The 27,785-nt window shown below is 43.9% G+C and overlaps 1 protein-coding gene across 5 annotated transcripts; it reads right to left on the reverse strand.

Moving 5' to 3' along the window:
- Positions 1-281: 281 nt before the first annotated feature.
- On the reverse strand, positions 282-27,085 carry ppp4r4 (protein phosphatase 4, regulatory subunit 4). Of its 5 annotated transcripts, none has more exons than XM_026142646.1 (25): positions 25,877-27,085; positions 16,914-16,987; positions 11,606-11,708; positions 11,345-11,519; positions 10,843-10,916; positions 10,065-10,171; positions 9,869-9,976; positions 9,564-9,685; positions 9,344-9,466; positions 7,981-8,123; positions 7,772-7,891; positions 7,551-7,628; positions 7,326-7,409; positions 7,090-7,263; positions 6,879-6,984; positions 6,624-6,771; positions 6,399-6,543; positions 6,253-6,291; positions 6,092-6,163; positions 5,953-6,010; positions 5,802-5,879; positions 5,647-5,737; positions 1,622-1,683; positions 1,149-1,539; positions 282-537 (listed from the first exon to the last, which is right to left on the reverse strand). In XM_026142646.1, exons 1-25 carry the CDS (start codon positions 25,982-25,984, stop codon positions 492-494), a joined length of 2,829 nt encoding a protein of 942 aa, XP_025998431.1. In that variant the 5' UTR covers positions 25,985-27,085; the 3' UTR covers positions 282-491. The 5 variants fall into 5 exon arrangements, with proteins under 5 accessions (XP_025998431.1, XP_025998430.1, XP_025998432.1 ...); XM_026142645.1 differs by having other exon boundaries at positions 5,953-6,016; positions 25,877-27,082; XM_026142647.1 differs by having other exon boundaries at positions 5,953-6,016; positions 11,345-11,492; positions 25,877-27,079.
- Between the last annotated feature and the right edge of the window lie 700 nt (positions 27,086-27,785).

Raw genomic sequence — 27,785 nt, forward strand, 5'->3', positions numbered from 1 at the left:
TAAAAATGCAGTGTACACATTAGTTTTTGACTCTCACTGAACTAACACAGCCAATCCCTCAGCATGTTTGTACTCTGGTCACATTGCCTTGCTGTCCATTTTTGGCTTTTTAAAGAACTTGTTTTAACATTGCACTCAACAACAAACAAATCCTCCCTAACAAAAAAAGTAACTTCACAGATCAAACTGCATTATATTTCTTCACATTAACATAGGGAGCCCCCCCCCCCCGGGCCACGAGTTTGAGACCCCTGCTTTAACCAATAAGAACACAGCAACAATTTGTGGGTGGACTCTTTTACTGAATCAATCAGGTGGCAGGATGAGATCATCAGTCTACACAGTTCTCAATAGATACAGGTAGAATCAGACTCCCCTGTCTCTGATGAGGTCCTGATGTATTCTGGGTAATGTCCTGAAGCTGAATGGAAACTCTTTTCTGAATGCTGACTGGCTAATGGCCTAGTGGAGGTATGATGATGTCATCATCTTCAGTCTCGTCCCGATTGGACGCTGAAAGAGTTCGACTTCCTGTTTCTGCAAAATATGAGAAAATGAAACCAGATCAGACTTCTTACTCAGTAGCCCTGAGATCAGCTGATCAAAGGTCAATCAATAATCAATAACTTTATTGCTTTGCGTTCATCTGTATGGGCAAAGAAAACCGCCATCATGGTGGTTAGAAAATAAAAGGTGGGGCCTCCTAAGGAGCTGAATTCTGGATCATGGTGAAGGATTTATGTTTAAACTTTAAACAGGAGTGTAATGGGAAAAGATAATAAAGTGTAGATAAAAAATAAACTGTGGATCAAACAGTTTACGATGTGGTTCTTATCTCATGGTAATTCTGTGGTGTCCACAGATGGCTGTTTCTGTCCTCTAATAGATTGACTACTGAAAACTTTGGACAGTCACCGAAGTTTAAACCATTGTTTAATATTTGCAAAGATTTAAACATCAGTAGAAATTTGCCCTTACATTAACTGTCCTTACATTAACTGTATGGAGGAAGAAATAAATAACAGAGCTCTCTGAAAGTTATCCTCAATGATCCTCAAAACTGTTTGGTCCCAAAGCACCTGAACTCACTTTTTCTAATTCCATGTTGTGGAACAGGACCCAGGTTTATGCTAGAACAAAGAACTTACATGGATAGCTTCCTGGACTGGCCTTCCTTCATGCCGCACCCCCGATCCATTGTTTTACTGCGCTGATCCAAGGTACTGGTCCTGTGGTCTCTCTGCTCTAGAGTACTGGTCCTGTGGTCTCGCTGATCCAAGGTACTGGTTCTGTGGTCTCTCTGGTCCAATGTACTGGTTCTGTGATCCATTATATTGTTCCTGTGATCCATGTTAACTGTCCTGTAGTCAAGTGTATTAGGCCTGTGGTCTCTCTGCTCTAGATTACTGGTCCTGTGGTCTCTCTGGTCCAGCGTACTGGCCCTGTCCAGGAGACTAGTGGTGTTGCTACGGATCAGGACTGGCATGGAGGAGGCAGACTGGGCTCCCATGCTGAAGTGAGCTGTCCTTAAAGAGTCATCTGTAAGAGACATGAAAACAGTAAAGACACTCATATAGAGACTGACTTTGAAGTCGATCAGGCCTGAGTGTCAGTAAGCTACCTTTACTGGTCAACATGGAGGCCTTCCCAGATGCAGATCCACTGCTCAGCTCTTTGACCTTCCTGAAACACACAATTGATAAATCAACTAGAATATAATGGACTTCTGGAACCTGACGCCAACACACACCCATTCTCAAACCGATGGATGCATCAGAGTCAGGTTGGATTTTGGTGTCTTTACAGAAGATACATAAACATTACTGTTTTGAAAATGTGAAGCTGGGTGTGCTAGCTAGCAAAGTGTGGAGTAAGGTCTTTCTCAGAGCTTGTTTAGAGTTAAAAAAAAAGTTTCTAATTAAAAGAGCTAATTTTATACAAACCAACCTAAAAAATTTCCAACACACACAAACACGCTAACAAGATACATGTTCATCTGTGGATTAATCAGTGCCATAGAATTATAAGTCTTTACAGTCCAAATTAATGAAAATACAGTCCAAATCAAAAGTTTAAGACCACTTAAAAATGGCATAAAATCGCATTTTGCATTGTTGGATCTTAACAAGGTTCTAAGTAGAGCTTTAACATGCAACAAGAAGAAATGGGAGTGAGACAAAACATTCTTTGAACATGCAATTTATTGAAAACAACGCCTAAACTGAAACAGGCTGTTACAGCTGATCAAAAGTTTAAGACCACACCTGCAAAGAACCCCGTAAACCCCCCAAAACAGAAATCAAATTCCAAACATGAACTCAGTAATGAGTAGCTTCACCGTTATTGCTGTTCATTTCAAATATTCGTATTCGTTGCGGCATGCTTGATGCAAGAGTTTCCATGAGGTGTCTGGGACCATTCTCCAAGTGGTGAAGACGGCCACATGAAGGGCATCTACTGTCTGGAACTGTTTTCCATTTTTGTTAAGTACCCTTACCATCCGTCCTGAAAGGTTCTCAATTGGATTTAGATCAGGGGAACACACATGATAGATGTTATTTTACTGGAAGAAGTACCTTGTCCTGTGGACATTGTGTACTATAGCATTGTCTTGTTGAAAAATACCGATTGTTAGTACACAGACGAGTGTTCTCAGTCATGAAGGATGCTCTCTGCAACATCTGGACATAGCCAATGGCCGTTTGACGCTCCTGCACCTCCTGAAGCTCCATTGTTCCACTGAAGGAAAAAGCACCCCAGACCATTATGGCGCCCCCTCCACTGTGGCATGTAGAAAACATCGCAGGTGAGATCTGCTTGTCATGCCAGTAATGTTGGACACCATCAGGACCATCAAGGTTAAATTTTTTCTCATCAGAGAATAAAACTTTCTTCCACCTTTCAATGTCCCATGTTTGGTGCTCTCTTGCAAAGTCCAAATGGTCAGTTCTGTAGCGTTCAAGGAGACGAGGCCTTTGAAGACATTTTTTGTTTTTGAAGCCCATTAGTCTCAGATGTCATCTGATGATTATGGGGCTGCAGTCGGCACCAGTAACGCCTTAATTTGGGTCAAGGATCTTCCAGTGTCTTGACGGACAGCCAATTGGATCCTCCAGCTCAGTGCTAGTGAAATTTATTTGGATTTTCCACTTGACTCTTCTGCTCCATAAATCTCAGGATCATTTAAGAAATTCCAAATGACCGTATTACTGCATCCCACCTCAGCAGTGATGGCGAGCAGCAAGAGACCCTGCTTATGCAGTTCAACAACATGACCATGTTCAAAAAGGGAAAGTTTCTTTGCCTTTGCCATCAGAATGTCATGACAGTGTGACCTCCTGACAGAAAATGACAATGAATCCACATTTTTGGCCTTTTAAAGGCATGTGGTCCTAAACTTTTGATCAGCTGTAAAACAGCCCATTTCAGTTTAAGCATTGTTCTCAATAAATTTAATGCTCAAAAAATTGTTTTGTCTCACTCCCATTTCTTCTTGTTGCATGTTGAAGCTCTACATGGAACCTTGTTAAGCTCCAGCCATACATAATATGAGTTTTTGCCATTTTTCAAGTGGTTTTAAACGTTTGATCAGGATTGTATGAAGCAGGGACCCTGACATTACACACAGGATACTGAGATGGTGCCTACTGCTACCCCTGATAAGGTACCTGTTGAATATCATTTAGATAAGAAGGTATCGGGTCCGCGAGATCTTCAACGCACACCTCCGGCAGAGCTTCAACAGCATTCCAAGGGAGACTGGGGACATTGAGTCCGAATGGACCATGTTCAGCGTCTCCATTGCCGAAGCTGCTGCATTGAGCTGCGGCCGCAAGGTGGTTGGTGACTGCTGTGGTGGTGATCCCCGAACCAAATGGTGGACACCAGAGGTGAAGGTATCGACAGGCCAAGCGGAATGCGGCACGGGCAGTGGCTGAAGCAAAAATTCGGGTGTGGGAGGAGTTCGGAGAGGCCATGGAAAAAGACTTTCGGACTGCCTTGAAGAGATTCTGGCAAACCGTCAGGCGTCTCAGGAGGGGAAAGCGGTGCTCTACCTGCACTGTGTATAGTGCTGGCGGAGCGCTGCTGACATCGACTGAGAAATTTGTCAGGCGGTGGAAGGAATTGGGATTGGGGCTGCGGCTGCAGTGATGCGGACACTGCACCCGCCCGTCGTGGTGAAGAGGGAGCTGAGTGTAAATGCGAAGCTCTCAATTTACCGGTCGATCTACGTCCCTACCCTCACCTATGGCCACGAGCTGTAACCGAAAGAACAAGATCGCGAATACAAGCGGCAGAAGTGAGCTTCCTCCGAAGGGTGGATGGCCTCCCTTAGAAATAGGATGAGAAGTTCGGCCATCCGGGAGGGGTTCAGAGTAGAGCAGCTGCTGCTCCACATCGAAAGGAGCCAGCTGAGGTGGTTCGGGCATTCGACAAGGATGCCTCCTGGGCGCCTCTTGGGTGAGGTGTTCCGGGCATGTCCCACCGGGAGGAGGCCCCGGGGCAGACCCAGGACATGCTGGAGAGATTATATCTCTCGGCTGGCCTGGGAACGCCTTGGTGTTCCCCCGGATAAGCTGGAGGAGGTGGCTGGGGAGAGGGAGGTCTGGGCCTCTCTGCTTAGGCTGCTGCCCCCGTGACCCGGCCTCGGATAAAGCGGATGAAGATGGATGGATGGATGGTATTGGGTCTTTAAGATAAGATGGAGCATGATTATTCAAGACTTTTATGTGTTAAGTAAGGATTTTAAGCTTGATTCTGGAAGCCAGTGAAGGGAAGCCAATACAGGAGAAATATGCTCTCTCTTTCTAGTCCCTATCAGTACTCTTGCATTTGGGTTAACTGAAGGCTTTTCATGGAATTTTTAGGACATCCTGATAATAATGAATTACAGTAGTCCAGCCTTGAAGTAAGTAAATATTTCAAATTTTAGAAATATTACACAAATGGAAGAAAGCAGTCCTAAATATTTGTTTAATATGTAAATTGAAGGACATATCCTGGTTAAAAATAACTCCAAGGTCCTCACAGTGTTACTGGAGGCCAAGGTAATGCCATCCATTGTGTATCTGTTGCCATAAGGATAATGTTTATATAATTTTTTGTCAATGTCATAGCTGTAATTGCAAGTGGAATCTGTTACTTTTTTTTTCATTTAGTTGAAATGGTGCTGATTTTATTTTGAAGGTCAAGCTTGCCTAAACAATTATTGCACTGCTCGTGTGTGAGAGTGGGTATAAGCTACCGGTAAGCAAGTAGGAAGCAGGAGCGTGCAATGTGCTGGGTAAAAGCTTTAACTAAAAAAGTGGACAATTGTAAAGAAACTTCAGAAGAATGGCAACCAGTTCATTTTGCGACATGCAGCCAACGAGGCATTATTAGCATGATCTTTTTTTTACTGTAATAAATGTTATTTTACATGTGGTCTTATTTTGTATTAATGGTCTTTACTTTGTCAATATTATATATAATATTCACAGTTGGTCACAGATGAGATCTTTGTATAGCAGAATTCAAACCTCAGGCTAGACTCAGAATGACCTTTGTATCAGCCTTGTTAATACAGAGACACACATTTTTTCTGTGCTGCAGAAGGTTTACATGTATGTAATTAAGGGTGAGGGTGGAGGAAGTTGATGTTCTTACAGAGATCTGTCTGAGGTCACAGGTTTAGATGTTGTCGGCTGACTGGTGAGGGACCGACTCCGTGACAGCTTTGCCTTTCTCATCTCTTTACCTGCACAGAGAGGAGATCATCATCACCGTCATCACCATCATTAACATCATCATCATCGTCTCACCATAGGAGGATGAGGCGCCTGCAGATGAGGACACAGACATGGACTTGGTGGCAGATAGACTGGTCTTGCTGTCTCTTCCTGTCAAAGAAACATGGTTTACAGACTGAACTGCAGGTCTAAATTTCTGCTGAGACTGCCCCCCCCAGCTCACTTTTTCTCTCCGGGTGTTTGTCAGAGTTCAGTTTTCCTTCATTCTGCTGCCTCTCCAGCTGTTCCTGACAACACAAAGACATTTTTATAACAAAGCAAGGCAGCTCAGGCTGTAGTCTAGTAGCAGGTCTCAGACTCACCATCTCCAGCAACAGCGTCTCCTCCTTCTCCTTCTTCTGGTCCAACAAGTCCCTCTCCTGCCTCTTATGAAACTGTCCACAGACACAAGACATGAAGGAGGTTAGAGGTCAGTAGTAAACCTGTATTCTCATTTCAGCTCCATGTTAAAGCAACTTCTTACAGGTTCTGAGAGGTCTAGTTTGTCCAGTTCCAAGACTGTCTGGAAAAGACGATGGAAACATTGATCACCTTCATCAACAACACAGTCAGAATCTGAAGTCTGCAGACCTGAATATCTGGAATAGTCTGGACTCTGGTAGGCGTTACCTTGCGAATCATGGCCACCACATCTTTGTCTTTCTCTTTGCAAAGCAGCTTCTGGACGCAGAAGTCAAGTTTCTGTAGCAGCTGTTTGTCAGCTGGCAGACGAAGCGAAGAACGCAACCTGGGCAGCAACTGGCACAGCTTGTACCTGAGAGCCAGAAAGGTGTGTTTAGTAGGATGTCGGACAGATTTGCCAATGTCTCATTGGACGAAATGAGTATGATGTACCTGACATTGGCAACTGGGTCATGGACTAGCTCCAGTGCTGGAATCAGGAAATGTTTGTTGAAGTATTTTCTGGAGAAAATCTCTGTGGCAGTTTCACAAACATCTAGGAACCTCAGACGATGCCAGTAGCTGCGTCCCTGAGCCAGATCTGAGATTATCAGATTGTCAGCATTTACATGTTAGCTGCATTCCTATTGATGTTCTGCTGTTCAAATATCAGAGTAAAAGTGCCAGAAGAACCAGAAATGTTCTGACCTTGTATGAGTCGCCCCATCATCTCCTGACGCTGCTCCTGTTTGCGGTTGTAGCGCAGGAATGTGCAGAATGTGCGAGCTGCCGCCTTCTGTACCGGCAACACTTTCTGCAACCAAAACAGCAGTGTTATTGTCACAGGTTCACCTGTGGGATACTATGGGATATTGTATGTAGCATGCTGTGACGTGGTGTGGCATGTGGCAGTGCTCACATTGGTGGTGAGGATAATGAAGATGCGAGGTGAGAAGCTCTGGTGTAGCAGCTCTCCAGGAAGCAGTCTTGCCAGGCAGCTATAACGTTGTAGCAGCTTCTCGTGAAGCCGCCAACGTAAGGAACGTCCAATCTTCTGTTCAGCTAACAGTAGTCCTGCCATCAGATCTGGGAACTTGATTAAAGGAAGCAATGAGAGATAAACTAAAGTGAAAATGAAAATTTTTATTTTCTCACCTTATTGTCCAACGTCTGGTTCTCTCCTCGTGACAGAACTGCCTCCAAAGTTTCTTCTACATGAGTCATCAGAGCATCCAGCACCTCAAGAGAAAATCCAACATAACACTTTATTCAAATAAAACCTGATGTATGATTTTCTAAACTGTGACATCACAGAAAGTTATTGGCATTTGGCCCTAAATCCTGATTGATGAAACAGTGATAGTGGGCATTGCCGCTCACCTCCAGTGCATCATCCTGAAGCAGACACAGAAGTTCTTTGTGGACCAGCTGGACTTTTGAACCAAGCAACTTGACCACCTGACAGCAAGGTGGGAAAGGAAGCAGTCAATCAGAGTGAGGCAATCATTTAGCAATTTTATTTGATCATTTATGTCTTTCTTTCTCAGCCAAAAGGCCCAATCCCTGAGGATAGACCATCTGGAATCAGGCCTGGATCTCACCTGGTGGAAACTGGCAGCTGCGCTGCGCCGGACACAGACCTCTGGGTCACTACAAAGACTAGAGAAAGAAGGGTACAGCTCCGATAGGAAATGAGCTGTGTCTGCAAAAACCACCATAGCCTGCATGGAGAGAAGAGGAAGTGACCCCACCACCTAAAGAGCTGATGAACTGTGAGTGTTTGTCTGTGGGTTTGTGTGCACATGTGTACCGGCAGGTTGTAGCAGCAGTTGCAGCGGATAAGCGTGGATTCGTTGTTGCTATCAGTCTGGTTTCCATCAGTCTGCAGTCCAGTGGTACACATCTCCTTAAATGTCTGCAGTAAATGACTCTTCTGCTCATCTAACAGTGAGCCTGAAACACGATCATCAAACAGTATGATCCACAGAAGTGATCTAAAACAGAGTGTTTTAGATCACTTCTGTGGATCACAACAGACTGCTCTTTTCAAGCACTCCTTCCAGGTTCCTGTCCCTCAGCAGGCAGTGTTCAGATATTCTGCAGTGCTGGTGTTCTATAGGGGCAAGGCTTTCACACCGGGTGTCACGGTCTGGCTGGGGCAGACCGTATGTGTTGCAGAGGAGGACTCAAACGCAGACCAAAACGTGGTGTGGATTAACAAAACAAGCCGTTTATTGAGGTTAGCAACGAGGGTACAAAATAATAGGGCATCGGTGAAAACTAAACAATAACCTAAACTGGGTGAACTAATAACAAAACATGAAAAACCTTAACCATAGTGAACTGACATGGGTACCTGGAGATGAGACATGGATGAGCAGACGACCTGACAATGGCATGAAGAAAACAAAAGGCTTAAATACAGACATGAGGTGATCAGGGGAAGTGGCGACACATGGGGGAAAACAGCTGACAGACATAAACCTAATGACAGGACCAGGAGAGGAAAGCTAAATACAATAAACAAAGAACACATGACATTGTCAGAATAAAACAGGAAATACTAAAACATGACAACACAACTTAACAGACCTAATATGTGATGAATAAATACAAAACCCCAAAACATAGAAAACCCAGGAACAATAACTGCCTAAACTAAAGGCAGATAGGAAATAACACAAACTAAATCACATAACAAAATGAGACAAATACAAACATGAACTCAGAGCGCTGGGTCAGAGACCCAGCCTGTGACACCGGGTAACTTTAGAAGTGTAGAGCTCACTGAACTCCCAGACTTGCTGCTATTTGCAGCCTTTCACCTGATATGTCTTAACCTCCTAAGACCCAAACTCTTCCACCGCATGCGTTTTTAATTTCTCTTTGATATTTAGGTTGATTGGGACTTGATGAATGTAAAAACAAAGAATTACCAGATTTTTTTTTTTACCTAATTTTTGTTTCTAAGAAAAATGAGAGCCACATATGAGGATATTCATTTAAAATTTCCATAGAACAGTAGCAGTATAATGTCCTCGTAAGTGGATATCAGGCCCTTGTAGAGCAAAATTGAGTATTTTGGTCTAAATAACCCAAAATGTGATGTCCATATATGTGGACACCAAAAAAAATTAATTTAAACAAATGACTTTTGTTTCTACTGGTCCTACCTGCCAATTCATTGCAGAGCTTCCCAAACCGGAATGACAAAGATGCCATAATTGCTTCATCCTCCTGCAGCGAGGCCTCACACACCGCCATCACCAAAGGAATGACAACGTGGAGTTGGTCATCTGAGAAGAAGAATTTTTAAACCAGCTGTTTACAAATACACACTGAATAGACTAAAATACTGGGCCACCTATGCATACCGCATGAAATCTGACTTACCGCTGTCCATCATCTCCATTAGGTTGATGATTGTGTCAAAGGCAGCAAGGCGGACACTGCTGTCCTCATCTCCAGCAAGTTCCACTAGATCAGGAAGAAGCTCTGTCCTGGTGTCATCCACCCTGAAAGAAAAACAGCACATATGTTTGGTAGGTGTTGGGTTTTGTTTGATTTTTGGTTGCTTGGTTACTGTCTGGCTAGTGGTTGGTTAGTGGTGAGATTTCATCTGGTCGGTGCAGGGCTTTTGATTGGTCAGTGTTGTGTTTTACCCAATGATTGTTTATTCAGTATTTGCTTGCAATTACCCAGTGGCTCTCGCAATGCTCTCCAGCTGACGGCACATACAGGCTCGGACTTCAAATTCCGGGTCCTGACATAAAGAACGAGCCAAAGGCAGCAGCTCCTTCTTTACACTGATGCACAGAAACAGAGTTAGTATTAGACCAAATGAGAGAACTCTTTGTATTATAATACTACAGAGTACTACTTGCTGCAGCTCACATGTAGGAATCAAATTTGCAGGCAACTTTTCCTAAAATGCGACAGCTAGCCAGCCGAGCCTGAGGAGCGTGAGACAGCTGAGACTGATGTAGTAGGGGGTTCAGCACCTGTGGAGACAAAGAACACATGACATTGTCAGAATAAAACAGGAAATACTAAATTTCATTGACCATATAAATCTGGTAAATAATCAGTTCAAGTCAATTCTTTTGCAATTAAGCCTAATCTTAAAAGTAGAGATAGTGTCTGTCTCCCTCCTATTCTACTTTTAAATATTGTATGAACAACAAGTAAGCCTGCAGTGCGAGAGCGAAGTGTTATAATGGGGTAATATGGTACTATAAAGTCATTAAGATAATAATAATAATAATGGATACTTTATTGATCCCCATGGGGAAATTACTTGTTTTTCTCTGCATTTGACCCATTCACTCAGTGAAGCAGTGGGCAGCCCACTAAGCAGGTGCCCGGGGAGCAGTGTGTAGGGACGGTACCTTGCTCAGGGGTACCTCAGGGTAGCCGTTAAGTGGATTCGAACCGCCGACCTTCCGATCATGGGGCGACCACTTTACCTACTGAGCTATCCCTGCCCCAAAAGATAAGATGGGGCCTGATTGTTTAAGACGTTGTATGTGAGGAGCAGGATTTTAATTTCTGGATTTAACAGGGAGCTAATGAAGGGAAGCCAAAATAGGAGAAATATGCTCTCTCTTTTTAGTCCTTGTAAGTACTCTTACTGCAGCATTTTGGATTAACTGATTAGCCAGCATTAACTGACCTCTTGTTTGATGGTTTCTTTGGGCAGAGCGTTGATAGCTAATAGCAGAGTTTCCAGCCAGGCGTTGCTCACCACTGTCAATGAAGATGGCAAAATCAGTAACAAACAAGGCAACTTTGATGTCAGAATGTCAGATATACAGATGTTTTATACCTGTATGTTGGCAGTATAAAAATGATGTCATTATTTATAAGCCATGGAATATTCTTAAAATCTGGAGCAAGCAAAAGTTGCTTTTATTGAATATTGTCTTTGGGGTGTGAGGTTAGAGCTTATCCCAGCTGTCATACGTACACCGTAGACTGGAAAGGTCCATCAAAGAATAACACCACAATTATAGCACTTACACAAAAATCGCAACCACACACCTTCTCATCAGGACCTACAGATCTCTACAGGGAGAAAGGACCTGGACACATTTGAAACTGTTATCAATGAAAGGAGCCCAGCAAACCAGGGTTTCTTTTTTTCTTGTTGTCACGTCTGAAGTTCAGGTTTTTACCTGTGTCTCTGTGGTTCAGGTGCAACAAGACAATCTTTAGGATGGAGTAAGTGTGGGTGTGGATCAGTATGATGTCATCTTGAAGGATAGTTAAAAATGACGCCGCTGCAGCCAGCTGGATTTCAGCTCCAGCTCCGTTCAGAACCTCCTGGGTCACACAGACAGGACAGGTTACCTGTAAGACACACCTGTACATTGCACCTGTCATTTTGTGGCCATACTCTGATGTCCTTGAAGTACAGTGTGACAGAGGTAACTTACCCGAACTTTTGGTACCACTCTACGAAATGTTTCAGCTGGATTCTGTCGGACGAGACTCGAGAGGTTACTGATGACACTGACCCTCTGCACCTCCTGACCAACACTGAAGAGCCGAGGGGAGACAGCGGGGATGCAGAGTTGACATAGAAGGGGAGACGGAGGGAAGAGAGAGGGGAGGAAAGAGGGGAGATAGAATGAGTAGTCAGAATGTTTCCAGGTCAGAAAGGTGTGGATTGGTCTATGGTAGCTGCTTTGCACTGTTCAGTTTCATCTTCTACTGCTGTTACTACTGCTGAAACACAACAAACTACTGCTCTTTATTTGATGTTGTTTATTATATTGTTTATTATATTGCTCTCTTTTTTTTGCTTGTTTTCTCTTTTTTCTTTCTCAACATGTGATCTAGGTGATTGATATATGTATTTTTTGTCTGTTTGTTTTGTTGGTTTTTGTTTTTTTGCCCTTTATCACCGTTCCTCTTCCCTGCTGTTTTTCTTTCCCTACCTCTCTTTCTTTCTCCCTTTTCTTTCCCCTGTCCCATGTGTAGCAAGTGAAAATAGAATAAAATAAACAATTGTGGTGGACCACTGGAGGGCTCCACTCACACCCAGTTCTCAGGAAGTGTTGTTGCTGTGTTTTGGAGGGAAAAGTATTCAGTTGTGTGGTGATGAGTAATAAACTAGCAGTGTTAATCGAGAGCTCTCGTGTCATCTGTGTTTACCTCCACAATGGTAACCCCTGACTCGAACATGGTGCAGTCCGATGGTGGCACCGACTCCGCTCTGGATGCATCAGCAGCCGCCAGCCCTCTGCCTATGGCTGCAGCTGCGTTTGCTGTGGCGCTCAAGCTGCCAGACTTTTGGCTTCACGATCCCCCGTCGTGGTTCGTGCACGTGGAGGCTCAGTTTGCTCTTCGTGGCATCTCGGCTGATATCACCATGTGGTGGCCTCTCTCAACCCACTAGCCACCCGTCGTGCGTTGACTCTATTCCGGGACCCACCCACCCGAGGGAAGTATGCCGCCCTTAAGGAGTTGCTTCTTCGGCGCAATGCCCTCTCCAACGCAGAGCGAGCCGAGAAGCTCCTCTGCCTCTCAGGCCTGGGTGGCGGTACGGCTCTCGAACTGATGGAGCACATGCTATCCTTTCTCGGACCGGACGACGGGGGATTCCTCTTCGCCCACATCTTCCTCCGACAGCTGCCGGCTGCCGTGAGAGCCGGCCTCGCCAACTCTCCGCTTCTGGGCACAAAGGATTATCGCTCACTGGCTGAGGACGCGGATCATATTCTCCTGGCTACCCGCACTTTCCACGATCACGACCTAGTTCCAGCCTCACCGGCGGCGCCTTCCACTTCCCCGTTGACCTGCCCCGACGTATCCGATCCTTCGCTGACGGAAAAGATCGCGGCACAGCAACACCACGGACGGGACCTCTGTTTCTACCATCAGCGTTTTGGCGCCGGAGCGCGCTGCTCTCTGCTGCCTTGTGCTTTTCTGACCCTGGGACACGGGCCCCGCCAGCGCGCTGTAGCGGCCGCCACTGCTAGCGACAAAGAAAAACTGCTCTTCATAGAAGACTCGCGCTCTGGGAGACGTTTCCTAGTGGACTCCGGCTCCCAGAAGAGCCTCCTTCCCCCGTCCGGAGGCGACAGTTTAGCAGCAGGCTGCGGACTGCAGCTTATTGCAGCTAATGGCTCTCCCATCGCAACGTTCAGGGAAAGGTTCGTGACTGTTTGTTTTCATGGTCAGGATTTCCAATGGACCTTTGTTGTTGCCACTAGCTCTGTACCTATTTTGGGCGCCGATTTTCTTTGTGCCCACGGACTGCTGGTCGATGTCACTAACAGACGCTTAATTGATGCCCTGTCTTTTTCTTCAATACCCCGTTTCACTCGCACCATCGAGCCCCTGAATCGGGCTAATTTTGTGACTTCAGGGAATGTTTTTCAGCGTTTGCTCTTGGAGTTCCCTTCACTGACTGTTCCTAATTTCTCGAACACGGCAACGAAGCACAGGGTTGAACATTATATTCCGACGGTCGGTACCCCGGTGTTCGCACGCGCGCGCCGCCTCGACCCTGCGAAACTCTCCGTCGCTTGGGAAGAGTTTGCCGCAATGGAGCGCCTCGGCATAGTGCAGCTGCCGAATAGTTCCTGGGCTTCTCCGCTACACATGGTGCCCAAGTCAGACGGTCGGTGGCGGCCGTGTGGGGATTTTCGCCGTTTGAATAATGTTACAGAGAACGACCGTTACCCCATTCCCCACATCCAGGATTTTTCCGGCCACCTCGTATCGTCAAGGTACACGAAGACGAAAGGCAGCCCGCGCAAGACAGTCTGGGCGGCGCCTTTCAGGCCGAATGGTATGCGCGAAAAATTCAAACAGGCCGAAAGGGGTAATAACGGCAGTTTTGGGGACGTCTTCGGTGCGCACGGGAACCCGCTGATACCCCCGCACCAAGTCAATTTTAGAAAAAATCGAGGTGCCTTGATTTTTTCTAAAATTGACTTCAGCGGTTGATGGACTCTGTCTTGCGCGGGCTGCCTTTCGACTTCGTGTACCTTGACGATATATTGGTGGCCAGCTGTTCTGAGAGTCAGCACGCGTCCCATCTGCATCAGGTTTTCCAGCGCTTGGCGGCACACGGCCTGATCGTCAACTTCTCCAAGTGCCAGTTTGGCTTGCCGGTTCTGGATTTCTTGGGCCACCGCATTTCCGCTGATGGTGTGGTTCCGTTGCCAGACAAGGTCCGGGCCGTTTCGGCTTTTCCGCGTCCCGCGTCCGTTAAAGCGCTGCAGGAGTTCTTGGGGATGGTCAATTTGTACAACCGCAGAGCTGCGCACCTGCTGCAGCCTCTCTATGCTGCCTTGAAAAAGGTAAGGTAAAACAGGTAAGGACCCAATTGATTGGCTCACTGAACGCATCCAGGCATTTTCTGGGGCCAAGGCCGCGCTGGCAAACGCCGCCCTGCTGGCCCACCCGTTTCCGTCGGCGGAGATTGCGTTGACCTCCGACGTGTCGGACGTGGTGGTGGGCGCAGTGTTAGAACAGCGGGTCTCCGGTGCCTGGCCACTGCTCGCTTTTTTTAGTCGCACGCTTAGAAACAGTGAGCGCAAATATAGCGTTTTTGACAAGGAGTTGCTGGCCCTGCACCTCGCAACGCGGCATTTTCGTTTTTTCTTAAGGGTCGGAGCTTCACCGTGTACGTTGATCATAAACCCTTGACATTCGCGATGTCCAAGGTCTCTGATCCGTGGAGCGGGCGCCAGCAGCGCCAGTTGGCAGCCATTTCCAAGTTCACAACTGACATTCAGCACGTGGCTAGTAAGTCCAACTGCGTGGCTGACTGTCTATCCCGCGTGCTGGTTTCTCCCGTTTATGTTGGCATAGACATTGAGGCTATGGCCGCTGACCAACAGGCCGACCCGGACGTCCTTGCCCTTCGGTCTGCGCAAACGGGCCTTGTACTGGAGGACAGACCCGTGTGGAACGGTGGGCCTAGCCTGTTTTGTGATGTTTCCACCAGCCGTCCACGCCCTGTAGTTCCCCTTTCGTGGCGTCGTTGCATTTTCGACTCCGTACACACCCTCTCTCATCCAGGCGTCCGGGCCTCGGTCAAGCTGGTCAGCTCTAGGTTCGTTTGGCCGGGCCTTCGTAAATCGGTGAAAGACTGGGCAGCCGCGTGCATCCCATGCCAACGTGCTAAGATCCATAGGCATATAGGCGCCCCTCGAATCCTTCCGCGTTCCAGGGAGGCGTTTTGATCATGTGCATGTGGATCTGGTTGGTCCTCTGCTGCAGTCACAAGGTTTCACGCACCTTTTAACTGTAGTGGACTGCACAACCAAGTGCCTCTGGCGTCTACTACAGCAGCAGCAGTGGCCAAGGCATTTTTGTCAACGTGGGTTTCGCGTTTCGTTCCCCCGCCGACATCACCTCAGACAGGGGCCCCCAGTTCGTTGGTCTGCCATGGCTGACGGCCTGGGGGTCAAGGTCCACCAAACCACTGCGTACCACCCACAGGCCAACGGGATATGCGAACGTTTCCACCGGTCGCTTAAGGCCGCTTCTCTCACAGATGGCAACTGGGTTGACCACCTTCCATGGGTTTTACTGGGGTTGCCCTGCGCGGTTAAAGAAGATCTCAGGGCTTCCTCGGCTGAACTTGTCCTCGGTCAGCCCCTCCGGGTCCCTGGGGAATTCTTGCCCGAGAGCCCACCCCCGTGCTTCGCTCCCTATGTGCTGTCTCAGCCGTTCTGGACGTTTAATTAAAGCAAGGGTTCTGGACTAGGGGATGACCCTACTGGGTGTTCGGGGGGGGGGGGGGGGGGGGGGCATGTGTGGTGGACCACTGGAAGGGCTCCACTCACACCCAGTTCTCAGGAAGTGTTGTTGCTGTGTTTTGGAGGGGAAAGTATTCAGTTGTGTGGTGATGAGTAATAAATGAGCAGTGTTAATCGAGAGCTCTCGTGTCGTCTGTGTTTACCTCCACACAATAAAAGCAAAGGTGAATCAAATAGACCAAGGCCGGGATGGTCCATTTGATAAAGTAAATCCATTGGGCATCTTTCTTTGCCTTTAGACAATAATTCTGATGGCAAAAGAACCAAACGGGACGGGGGGGGCAGTGAAGGCAAGCACTACGAACATATTACTTGTGATCTCATGAGGCTTGTTTGTGTCTCGTTTTTAAAAAAATATATTTTTGTTGTTTTGCTTCTGTTTCTTTACTTAATATTTATTTGAGAATAATAAAAAATATTGTTGATTTAAAAAATAACAAGCAAACAAACGAAGACGACCTGAACAGGGCAGGTTTATGGGTTCAGATCTGCTCCAGACTCCAGTCGGAGTCCTGTAGGCTCAAGTCCTGTTTATGAATGAGTTCAGTGAACTAATTTAAACCCTCTGGGATTGGACTGCTGATTACTTCCATTGTTCAATTAGCTCCACAGTTTACTGGGTCACAGCAAAGGAGGACGGGTGGAGGACAATGCTTTCAGCTCCACCCAAGGCATCCAGAAATCCACATAACTACAAAAGCTTTTGTATTTGTTCTTTACTGTAAACATAGCTGAACTTATTTTAGTCTCATTGTAACCTATTTAACTTAGAGAAAAAGAAACTCTGTGGCAGGTTAAAAAGGATTATGGTTATAGTCTCAGCTTGAACTCTGCTCCAGTTTCTTCATTTCCCCACAGGAATGAACAGATCTGCACCTGGAGCTGTCTGACAAACCTGGGGCACTAGGTGGGGTTTCAGTTTGAAGTGCTGTTGACCTGCGCATAAACCTTTGCTGAGACTCACCTGAGGAGGTAGACAGCTCTCTCAATGTCATTTAGGTCTTCATCCACAGTCAGCTGATCAATCTCTTCTGCAGTCTGATGGGAAAAACAAAAATACAAAGTCAGCTGATCAGAGTTACCTGTTTGATATGATTGTGCTGTCCTTAGGTGAGCTTTAATGACAGTTGACCCAACACAGACCCTAATCATATATGAGACCATCAGAGGTAAATATGACATTAAAAATCTCTAAAACTGCATTCAGCTTATGAAGCATAGTCTTTGTAAGATCTTTGTGTCTGCAGTCTCTGGTGGTCTTTCCTGGCAACCTCTGTGGTGGATATGCAAATGTTAATTAAGCTTTCTGTGACTCCAGGAAAATGTTTGTCTTGAGGTTGAGCTTAGACTGACTGACTTCTAAATTCTTCTAAATTCTGTTCCTTGGGACTGCTTGTTTTGGTTTTTGAGGCATTTCCCCACCCAAAAAACACCAGAATTTTTGGAGTGGGGAAAACACCAAACAAGGTGATCATTATAATGATCACCTTGTTTTCATGCAGTTGCAGCACATTGGAAACAGTTGTGTTTGGACATGGATTGGGATCATTTTTTGAGAACATTGAGTGATAGGATGTAAAAGCAAAAAAATAATGCATTAAAATGACCATGCGCAAACTTGCAGGAAACGAGCACAAGAGCAGTTTATGGGAGGAATGAATTTGATTGGAGAATTAGGGTCTTAAGGTCACTGCCTCGGTGAGAGTGATTATGAGTACGAGAGGATCCCAGAATCAGGTCTGAGCAACAGTTAGGAATTCAGAGGTCAGTTAAGGGCTATATATATGTGAGGGAGGAGGGGGTAGTATTTGTTAACAGTCTGAATGGCCCAGTGGAAGAAGCTGTTTGAGAGGTGCTTGTATGCACAATAAATTTCTGTTGCAGAGATGTGGGGGTCTGATTTATTTGACTAAACAAGGGGGCCCAAGCTCCCATAAAGTAGGGCGAAATATTTTTTCTCTGAAAAAATATGATTCATGCCATAGAATAACTATTACTACAAAGGTCCCACAGGGTAGTAACAATAAATAACGTTAACTGCATGTTAGCACAGTAAGTACTAATACAGTAAAATTATTTCTCTGTAAAGTACACATTTTGCATTAAAATGTTTGTTGTCATCATATGATAACATGACAAGATGTGAGAAGTTAATGATAAGTCTGTGATATTGCCTGCCACACAGACTAAAGCTAATCAGACCTCTGTCAGACCTTTGTCAAAGATCATAGCCAGAGCCTTTTAAGGACCTGGGTATTAATACCTGTGGTAACTACAACTAAAAAACAAAAAAACACAAAAAAACCCCACCTGTGCTTAGAGCAAGCCATAAAGAATGAGAAACAGCAACTCCAACTCTGACCCTATGATTGTCAGCTGGAAAAAACAATGGAGTGCCCACTCCGGGTCAGGGATGAGTTCAAGTATCTCGGGATCTTGTTTATGTATAACTGTATAGATCAGTGTTTCCCAACCACTGTGCTGTGGCACATAGGTGTGGCGTGAGAAATGATTAGGTGTGCTGTGGAAGATTATCTGGACCTCTACTAAATGGTTGAGATCCCACTTAATGGTTTACGTATTTGTCATGCAAACACAAGTACAGTAGAATTTACAGTTGAAGAAAAATCAAATAAAGTGCCAAATTATAATTAAATTAATAACAAAAACTATCCCGGGCATTGGATACAGATTATTTCAAGTAGCATGCCAGCAAACATTGCTGGTTTTCATTCCATCAAAGGAAAGTATTATATCAAAAAACAAAATATATATTTTTTAAATCTGCAACTATGAAAAAGTGCAAAACACTCACATTCAGGCCATTTCTGATTGAATGCTACTGTGCAAAATCATTTTTGCTTTGCAAAAAATAAAAATAAAACAAAAACAGTGCAAATCTGGTTTGTTGACTTGGTTCAGACACAGCCAGGTGGAACCTTTTGAGAGCCATTGGTTTCTGGTTCTGTAGGGCACAGGAACTCGTGTAGACCAGGAATTCAAGTCAACGATGTATCCGAACAGCAGAATATGCCATCTCCTTAACTTGTAACTTATAACTTATAACTTGTCTTATACAGGTGTAATAGCATATCAGAAAACTCAGTTCCTCCCATATGCTAATTATATGTAAGGATGAGTGATGGGCATGCAATGGTGATCTTTGCGTTGGAGTTTTTGCTCCACCTTTTGACAGATGAAAGAGGCATGAACCCACAGGCATTGTTTAGAGGGTTGACACATTTGTTGTCGAACCATTTTACTGCAATCAGACCTTCTTCAGATCTGTAACCACAGGCCCTTCTTCATTAGGTTTTGGTCTGCCATCAGGGGAGCTCCACCAGTGCAGTTTGGCCATACAGTACCTGATACCCAAGGAGGTGTGCAAGTTCTGGACCAAGCTGAAACTTGTGAAGAGCTGAGGTTCTATTTATCAGTTTGCATAGTGTTTTTTACAACTTTGGCTTCTAGAGGTAGCTTCTGTTCCTCTACACTGAGGGCAACATATGCAAAGGGGACAGAACGTGGACGGAAGAAGTGTGGGGTGACATCACTCTTCACATGAATACCAGCTTTCCAAACTTGAGAAGCTGGAGAAGTACCAAGGGTTCAGCGAAGAGCTCAAGAAGATGTGGAGGGTGAAGGTAACAGTGGTCCAAGCGGTAATCAGAGCACTAGGTGTAGTGACTCCCAAGCTAGACAAGTGGCTCCAGAGATCCCAGGAACAACATTTGAGATCTCTTTCCAGAAGAGCGCAGTGCTAGTAACAGCTAAGATACTGCGCAGGACCCTCAATCTCCCAGGCCTCTGGTAGAGGACCTGAGATTGGAGGATAGACCGACTGCAGGGGTGAGAGGGGAATTTTGTTTTTTTGTTTTTTTTTTAAAGTTCCCATCTCGTCCTGTCAGCTTGAGGGTCCACCACTTCTATGTCTGGTTGGTTAGCCATCACCAACTTGTCTGTCTATCTGGAAGTCTGTCAGGATTTTAGCTCGGTCATTCTCGACCAGATGGCCAGTAATGCGTTACAAGTAACATGTTACTGTAATCCAATTACTTTTTCAAGTAACGAGAAATGTAAGGGATTAGCATTGCAAAAAAGTAATTATATAACTGTTACCTTCCCGTAAGCATGCTGCGTTACTGTGTTACTAAAGTGTTGTGATTTTGTTTGTGAGAGTGTCTCATGACAATGATGTAAGCACGTGCGGTGCACGTGGCAGCAACAGACGTGTGTCGATCAACAATGGATAATATGGAGTGTGGGAGAGAGTACAACCATGCAGCGTTTAAAGGGTGGATGTACTGAAATTACTTTAAGTTTTAGTCCGTAAAAAGTGACAAAAACATTAGCGTCCGCTGTACACTCTGCGTGGGAAGAAAACTTCTTTCGACAGCGAAAAATTTAACTTCAAATCTCAAGCACCTAGCAAGCCGCCACGGGAGTGTGAAATTCACTGAGAAATCTCTAAATCCTCCCACTGACACGACACTGACAAACCTCCATCGGCCCCCCTCCTGCTAAATGGGTGAAAATGCATTTAAGAGCAACAGGACTTAGTGCCACTGAATCTTTGATTTTATTTATTTTTTGCTGTGTTTTACTTGAATCTATTTGAAAGAGCGAGTGTTAACACAAAACATTATTTTATTTTATATGCTGGAATATGCTGCCCCAAGTGGAGGAGTTCAAGTATCTCGGGGTCTTGTTCGCGAGTGATGGGAGAAGGGAGCCGGAGATCAACAGACGGATTGGGGCTGCAGCTGCAGTAATGCAGCCGCTGCCTTTTTTGTTTGTTTGTTTTATGAACTTGCCAATTCCTGAGCATTGCTGTAATTCTGCAGTAAAGCTATTCCACAGTTTTACTCCATAAATAGTTACGCAAAAAGTTTTAACATTTGACCGTGCTTTAAGGATCTTCAGATTCAACTTACCGCTTAGTTCATAGTCTCCTTCTCTGTCATAGAACATCCTCTGTATATTTCCTGGTAACATATTGTATCTAGCTTTATACATAATTTTTGCCGTTTTGTATTTTATAAGATCCATAAACTTCAATATTTTTAATTTCAAAAACATGGTGTTAGTATGGTCTCTATATCCAGCTTTACTAATCATCCTGATTGCTTTTTTTTAAATTTTACATATTGGTTGAAGTGAAGTTTTATATGTGTTTCCCCAAATTTCCGCACAGTATTCCAAATATGGCAATATAAGTGAACAGTAAAGTACCCGGAGTGATTTGGAAGGCAAACAATATTTAACTTTACTCAGTATGGAGACACTTCTTGACAGTTTAGCTTGTAAATACTTTATATTAGGTTTCCAGCAGATTTTGTTATCTATTATCACACCCAGAAATTTGACATTATTTACTAATAACTTTGCTTCGGCATCTTTTTTATAATTTCCGAATAACATAAATGTTGTTTTTTCCAAATTTAATGATAACTTATTTCTATCAAACCATGTTTTCAGTTTAATCATTTCTTGTGTGACAATTTCCAAAAGCTGCTGTAAGTTCTCTCCAGCACAAAAAATATTTGTATCATCTGCAAATAGAATAAACTGTAATATATCTGATGTTCTGCATATATCATTGATATAGAGGATAAACAGCTTTGGTCCCAATACTGACCCCTGCAGCACTCCACAAACAATGTCCATACACTCTGATTGATGTTCCCCAATTTTCACAAATTGCTTCCTGTCTCTCAAATAACTCTTTACCCACTCTAACACCACTCCTCTAATGCCATAATACTCCAATTTATCGAGTAATATTTCATGATTAATTGTATCAAAAGCTTTTTTTAGGTCGATGAATATACTAGCTATACATTGTCTTTTATCTATATTGTTAGTGATATTTTCGATCAATTCTATTAATGCCAATGATGTTGATCTATTTGATCTGAAACCATACTGACTATCCGTTATTATTTTGTGTTTGTCTATAAATTTGTCGAGTCTATTAATAAAAAATTTTTCCAGTATTTTTGAAAATTGAGAAAGTAGAGAGACAGGCCTATAATTTGTGAATTGGTGTTTATCTCCATTTTTGAACAATGGTGTTACTTTAGCTATTTTCATTTGTGTCGGGAATGTACCAGTTTGTATGGACAAATTGCAGATATGTGTTAAGGGTTTGGAAATGCCCTCTATCACTTTTTTGACTATTTCCATATCTATGTCATCAGAGTCTGTAGAGTTTTTTGTTTGTAATTTCCCAACAATATCAATGATTTCCTTTTCTTCTACTGCCGTTAAGAACATTGAATGAGGATTGCGATCAATGAATCTGGTTTCTTTCTCTACCGAATCTGTCATATCAGGAATTGTTTCAGCCAAGTCTGGCCCAACACTTACAAAGAATTTGTTGAAATCATTTACCACATCGCTCATATTATTAATGTTTCTATCATTATTAGTGAAATACGAAGGATAGTCTGACTGTCCAGAGCCCTTTTTAATGATGGTATTTAATGTTTTCCAAATCCCTTTAGTATTATTTTTATTCATAATCAATAATTTCTCATAGTATTCCTTTTTACATGACCTCAAAATACTCGTTAATTTATTTTTATATTTCTTATATTTATTTTCAGCTTCTATACTTCGGTTCATTATAAATTCTCTGTATAAGGTATTTTTCTTCTTACATGCATTTTGCAATCATTTTGTAATCCATGGGCATTCTGCATATTTTTGTTTTTTACTATATTTCCTTACTGGGCAACGACTATTATATAACATTTTAAATTTTCCTAAAAAAATCTCATAAGCTTTATCAATATTTTTTTCCCTATACAGCGTCTCCCATTCTTGCTTGAGCAAATCATTTTTAAATGCATTTATTGACTCTTCTGTTCTCATTCGTTTGTATTTTACTATATTTTCCTGTGTAACCTTCCTATAATTTTTATTATACACTATAAAAACAGGTAGGTGATCACTGATATCATTTATTAAAAGACCACTTATGGATCTATTTTCTATTTCATTTGTAAATATATTGTCTATTAAGGTTGCCGATTGTGCTGTGATCCTGCTGGGTTTAGTGATCATTGGACAAAGTCCCAAGCTATACATTGTATTAATAAACTCCTCTGTCATTTTCTGTTTGCTTGGATTTAATAGATCTATGTTAAAATCCCCACAAATGAAGATGACTTTTTGGTTTGTCCTAGTGAATATTTTATCTACCCACTCCTTAAAAATTTCAGTATTTGAACCTGGTGTTCTATATATACAGCTTACAATGACATTTTTCTCTTTTCCCATACTAATTTCTATTGTTACACACTCTAATATATTATCTACCGCCATCGACATTTTTTCTACCATCTTGTATTTTAAATTTTTGTCCACAAACAAGGCCACACCACCGCCATTCTTATTCTTTCTATTTATAAGATTTAATTCATATCCATCTATTACAAAGTCCCCACCTTTCTCTTTATTAATCCATGTCTCAGATACTGCAATCACACTGAATGGATGTGTAAATTTGCTTAAATATTCTCTTATTTTATGAAAATTTGCATATAAACTTCTACTGTTAAAGTGAATTATAGATATTTTACCGTCCACCTTGACAGTTTTGTTGAATTGATCATCATTATGATAATAGCAGGTATTTTTGATGTTAAAAAAGTTCAGTTCTGGATCAATGTCCTGCTCTGTGAAATGTGTTTTGTATTCCTTGTTTGCTGGTGAATTTATCTCCTGATTAGCAATCCTTTGTGATAACAATGTATAGATCCCAGATAATGAGTTACTTGATTGTTCCATCCTTAAATGTGTTACGCTTTTAGCTCGTTGTTGTCTTCTATTACCTGCTTGGATGACTGTAGATTGTTAGCCCAGCTCCTTGTCTTTGTAGTTATATTACTTGTTAATGTTTTCCAGATCCTGCATGCATTTGATGACCAACACTTTAGCTTCCTCCGGTGTGCCGTTAAGCTTAATAAATATTTTACAGTTTGTAGTCCAGGTATTCTGAATTTTTCCCAGTTTCTTTAAGTGTCGTGCTTTCTTCGCCATGTCAGCGTTGGATTTTGTTAGATGGTCATTCATGTAGACATTCGATCCTTTTAGTTTCCTCCCCTGCTTCAGCAGTGCATTCTTGTGTTTCCTGTTTACAAATCTCATGATGATAGCTGGTTTATCACTAGCCTTTGAGGGTGTGGTGATGTATTGCATCTCTGTGTAGTTCTTGAGCCGCAGCATGGCACACAAGAAGGCATTAAGGCATATTTATAATTGAGCTATTTGTAAATATTAGAGCTATTTCTTATATTATGTAAACTTTGGATTATGTAGTATTATTTACTGTCTGTTATTGTTATTGTCTTGGATCAACTGTAACCCACACAATTTCCTTACGGATTATTAAAGTATTCTGATTTAAAAGGGTCGCTAACATGGCCTAGAAAATCACTGAAGGACCTCTGTAGCATCCGCTGTCTCAAAAAGGCACGCAACATCTTGCAGGACTGCACAAACACAGGACACCAGGTGTTTAAGCTTCTGCCCTCTGGCAGTTATCTTGTGTATATGGTATTTATTTATTTGCTTGTCTCCATCATCACTGTTCCCACCTGACCTGAAGTAAACATGACTCCTAAAGCCTGTAATACAACAAAGGACATTACTAATGATTACTAATGATCACTGATTATACAAAACCTTACACACACTTTGATCTGTTCATATAGATCAGGGTGAGGAACTCCAGGCCTGAAAGGCCGGTGAACCTGCAGGTTTTAGATCTCACCCTGGGTCAGCACACCTGAATGAAATGATTAGTTCATTACAAGGCCTCTTCAAGACATGTTGAGGGGGTTATTAGCCATTTAATCGACTGTGTTGGATCAAGGACACATCTAAAACCTACAGCACACCAGCCCTTGAGGCCTGGAGTTTCCCCACCCCTGGTATAGATCATAATCTTGAGCTCATACAGCGTTCTGCATTCATGCAGCAACAACTCAACAGGAAGTAGTTTTATTCCAGCTGTGTGATGTTCAGATATCAGCTGTGAGTTTAACAGCTATAAAAACTATAAATATATCAACGGGTTATGGATGAAAGCACATCATTTCCCTAGGGATTAATAAAATATTCTGACCCTGAAATGGAAAATGCAGTTATGATGAATGTTCTCATGATCTGCTTCACTTTGTTTAATATGTTGCCTGTTTTCATGAACGATCAGATGCTATGAATTAAGATTTGGCGTTTTCTGCTCCCTTTCCTAAAGGATGTTCCAGTGTCTCCTCTGCTAAAGGAAGCAATAAAGGAAGCACTGAAGCTCCTTTCCTTAGTGTTTGGAAAAATGGAACAGCTCTTGTTATGGGCGCAACACAGATACTTCCGGGTCACGTCTGTCAATGAGGAACTGTCCTGAGCATTCACACGTGCAGGAAGGTCGTAAGAGGACACGGAGAGGCTCACCTGAAGTCTGACTGACCACTGTCAACCATAACAACACATACACATGCACACAGTGCAAGTGTGTTTGTCGTCATCACATCAGCTTTCTCCCGTAAGAACACCCAAGCTCCGCCTCCTCTCTCAATGTCATCATGGTGAAACCCCGCCCACACAGCTACAGGTGTAAGAATCAGGCAGCGCGTTTATCTTTTCAGTTACTGATCAGTCATGAATAGCGACTGTCTTAAATTAGATCAGAGACAGCTTCACTCTGTTTCTCATGATTACTGGTTAATCGATCAGTTATTGGCCGTTTTTCTCGATGCACCTCAGACCTGTCTGTCTCTCTGCAGACAGACAGGCGGACAAACTGCGTCATGCTGCGGGTCTCCCTTCTGCTTCCTCCACTGAAGCTGCTGATCTTCCTCCCACTAACTCACCCTCCTCCTCATTACTTTACGTTTCTCTCTCTCACACACACACACCCACCTTCAGGCTCCTGCGGATCGGCCTCTCGATGAAGGCGAGTTCCTGCAGCTCCTCCAGCGGGCCGCACAGCACGCCGGCCGGGCTCAGGGCCATCCTGCCGGGTAACATCTGGCTGTTAGAGGGGGGGCAGTCGTATCAGCTCCGACCATCCCTGTTGAGGGGGCGGGGGTTGCGGGGCTGTCACTAACCGTTTCCAAGGAGATCCCGGCTCGAGCTGAACGTCACTCCAGACTCCGTTCAAAAGTCTGACAAAGTCTCACGAACGCGCTCATTTGCACACGATGCAGCTATCAGAGATCCCAAACAAAACCCGTCCACACACTCACGGCACGATCTGCGGTTCGGCGCTCACAGAACTGCGATTCCTCCAGAAAAATCCCCCGTAACATCCCAAACTGTCACACTGTTACCGGGATGTGTCACACGTTTCCAAGCAGATCCAGTGCAGCGCAGAGAAGCCAGCCAGACTGCGTGTAAAAAGCTCCAGTTAACTCTTTTATTCCCCGAGGACTCTTCATTCACACCACACTCAGTCCAAAAGTCCGCACACGGAATTTATTCGGAGTAAATCCAAAGACTGAATGCAGGAAACCGCACAAACCGGGCGCGGGATGAATCAGATGGACCTCCTCTCCGGTTCGTCGCATATCTCCAAATATTCTGACAAAGTCCAGATCTTCTCCACCTGCTTCAGCTCCTCAGGGCTGCGGTGGGAGCGTCACGCAGAACTGCGGCTGCGCTCCTCCGTGCTCCTTTGAGTCCGTCATCCTCGACAGTGCACAACCGAACCGAATCGCCCACTCTACGTTCAGTGCTGGTCTGTCATACGCAGACCGGTACCGGACAGCGTCAAAGTTCACAGACGGTATCAGACTGATTTTCACACCAAAGGACGAAGAGGAGGAGGCTTCATCACCGTGAGTGACCCGTGAGCAGCAGAGCGGGCTGAGCGAACCTAAACGGAGTCATGAGGATGCAAGCCCGACCTGAACCGGGACCGAGAGATGAGCTGCAGGGCGTTAAGCTGGAGGCGCAGTGCAGCAGCTGATCCGTCTCCATGGAAACGACTGTCCGTGCTAATTCATAAAGTCCAGAACGTGTCTTCGATCTAGAACCCGCTCTCATTCTGAGCTGTCCCATCACCTGTAAACGCACCTGAAAGTTCAATAATCATCAAATAAAACTATCCACGTCACGTGCTTAAAATCCGCATTAATTTGTTTTATTTTGCAGGGTCAGGGTCACTTCCTGCATTCAGGGTTTTCTTCTTTTTTTTCTGAAATGTTTCTTTTTCCACGTGAACATGAAGCTCACAGCTTATGGGATGAATGCCTCACCTGTTAAGCTCTGAGATTGTTTCCTGTGTTCAATCATCATTTTAGAGCAGGTAATCACAGGTTAGCCCTGTTGGCCCTTTGTTAGATGCCTGGAGTTTCTGAATGACATGTAGTTGGGACAGAGCAGGCAGGTAAGCCACTTAAGTTACACTATCATACCGAGACAAAAAACACATAATGCAAAAAGATGGGGACAGGTGAGACCAGACAGACAGGAGGAGAAGGAGGAGGAGGAGAAGAAGAACAGGGGCTGACCTTCAGCTGCAGTCTCAGTGTCAGAGTTGGCTGACAGTCCGGCTCATGAAAGCTCAGAGTTGATCAGACCCTCAGACTCTGAACCAGAACCTTCTGCTGCACACCAGAGAGTGCTGCTTCCTGATTGGATGGTTTCACAGGTAGTACCCAGTCAACAGTTTGTTTTATTTTATTTTTATATGTTTGAATTTGTGGAACTTCCAACCACACTTGAATCCACTTGAATGTTGTTTTGTTTTTATCATCCAATTTGATTGTAATCAAACACTCAGTTCTGTGTTTACCAATTTTTTTCTTTAATGATTCTGATTTTGAAT

Source organism: Astatotilapia calliptera, chromosome 15 (genome assembly GCF_900246225.1).
Source record: "Astatotilapia calliptera chromosome 15, fAstCal1.2, whole genome shotgun sequence".
In the NCBI taxonomy this organism is placed as follows: Eukaryota; Metazoa; Chordata; class Actinopteri; order Cichliformes; family Cichlidae; genus Astatotilapia; species Astatotilapia calliptera.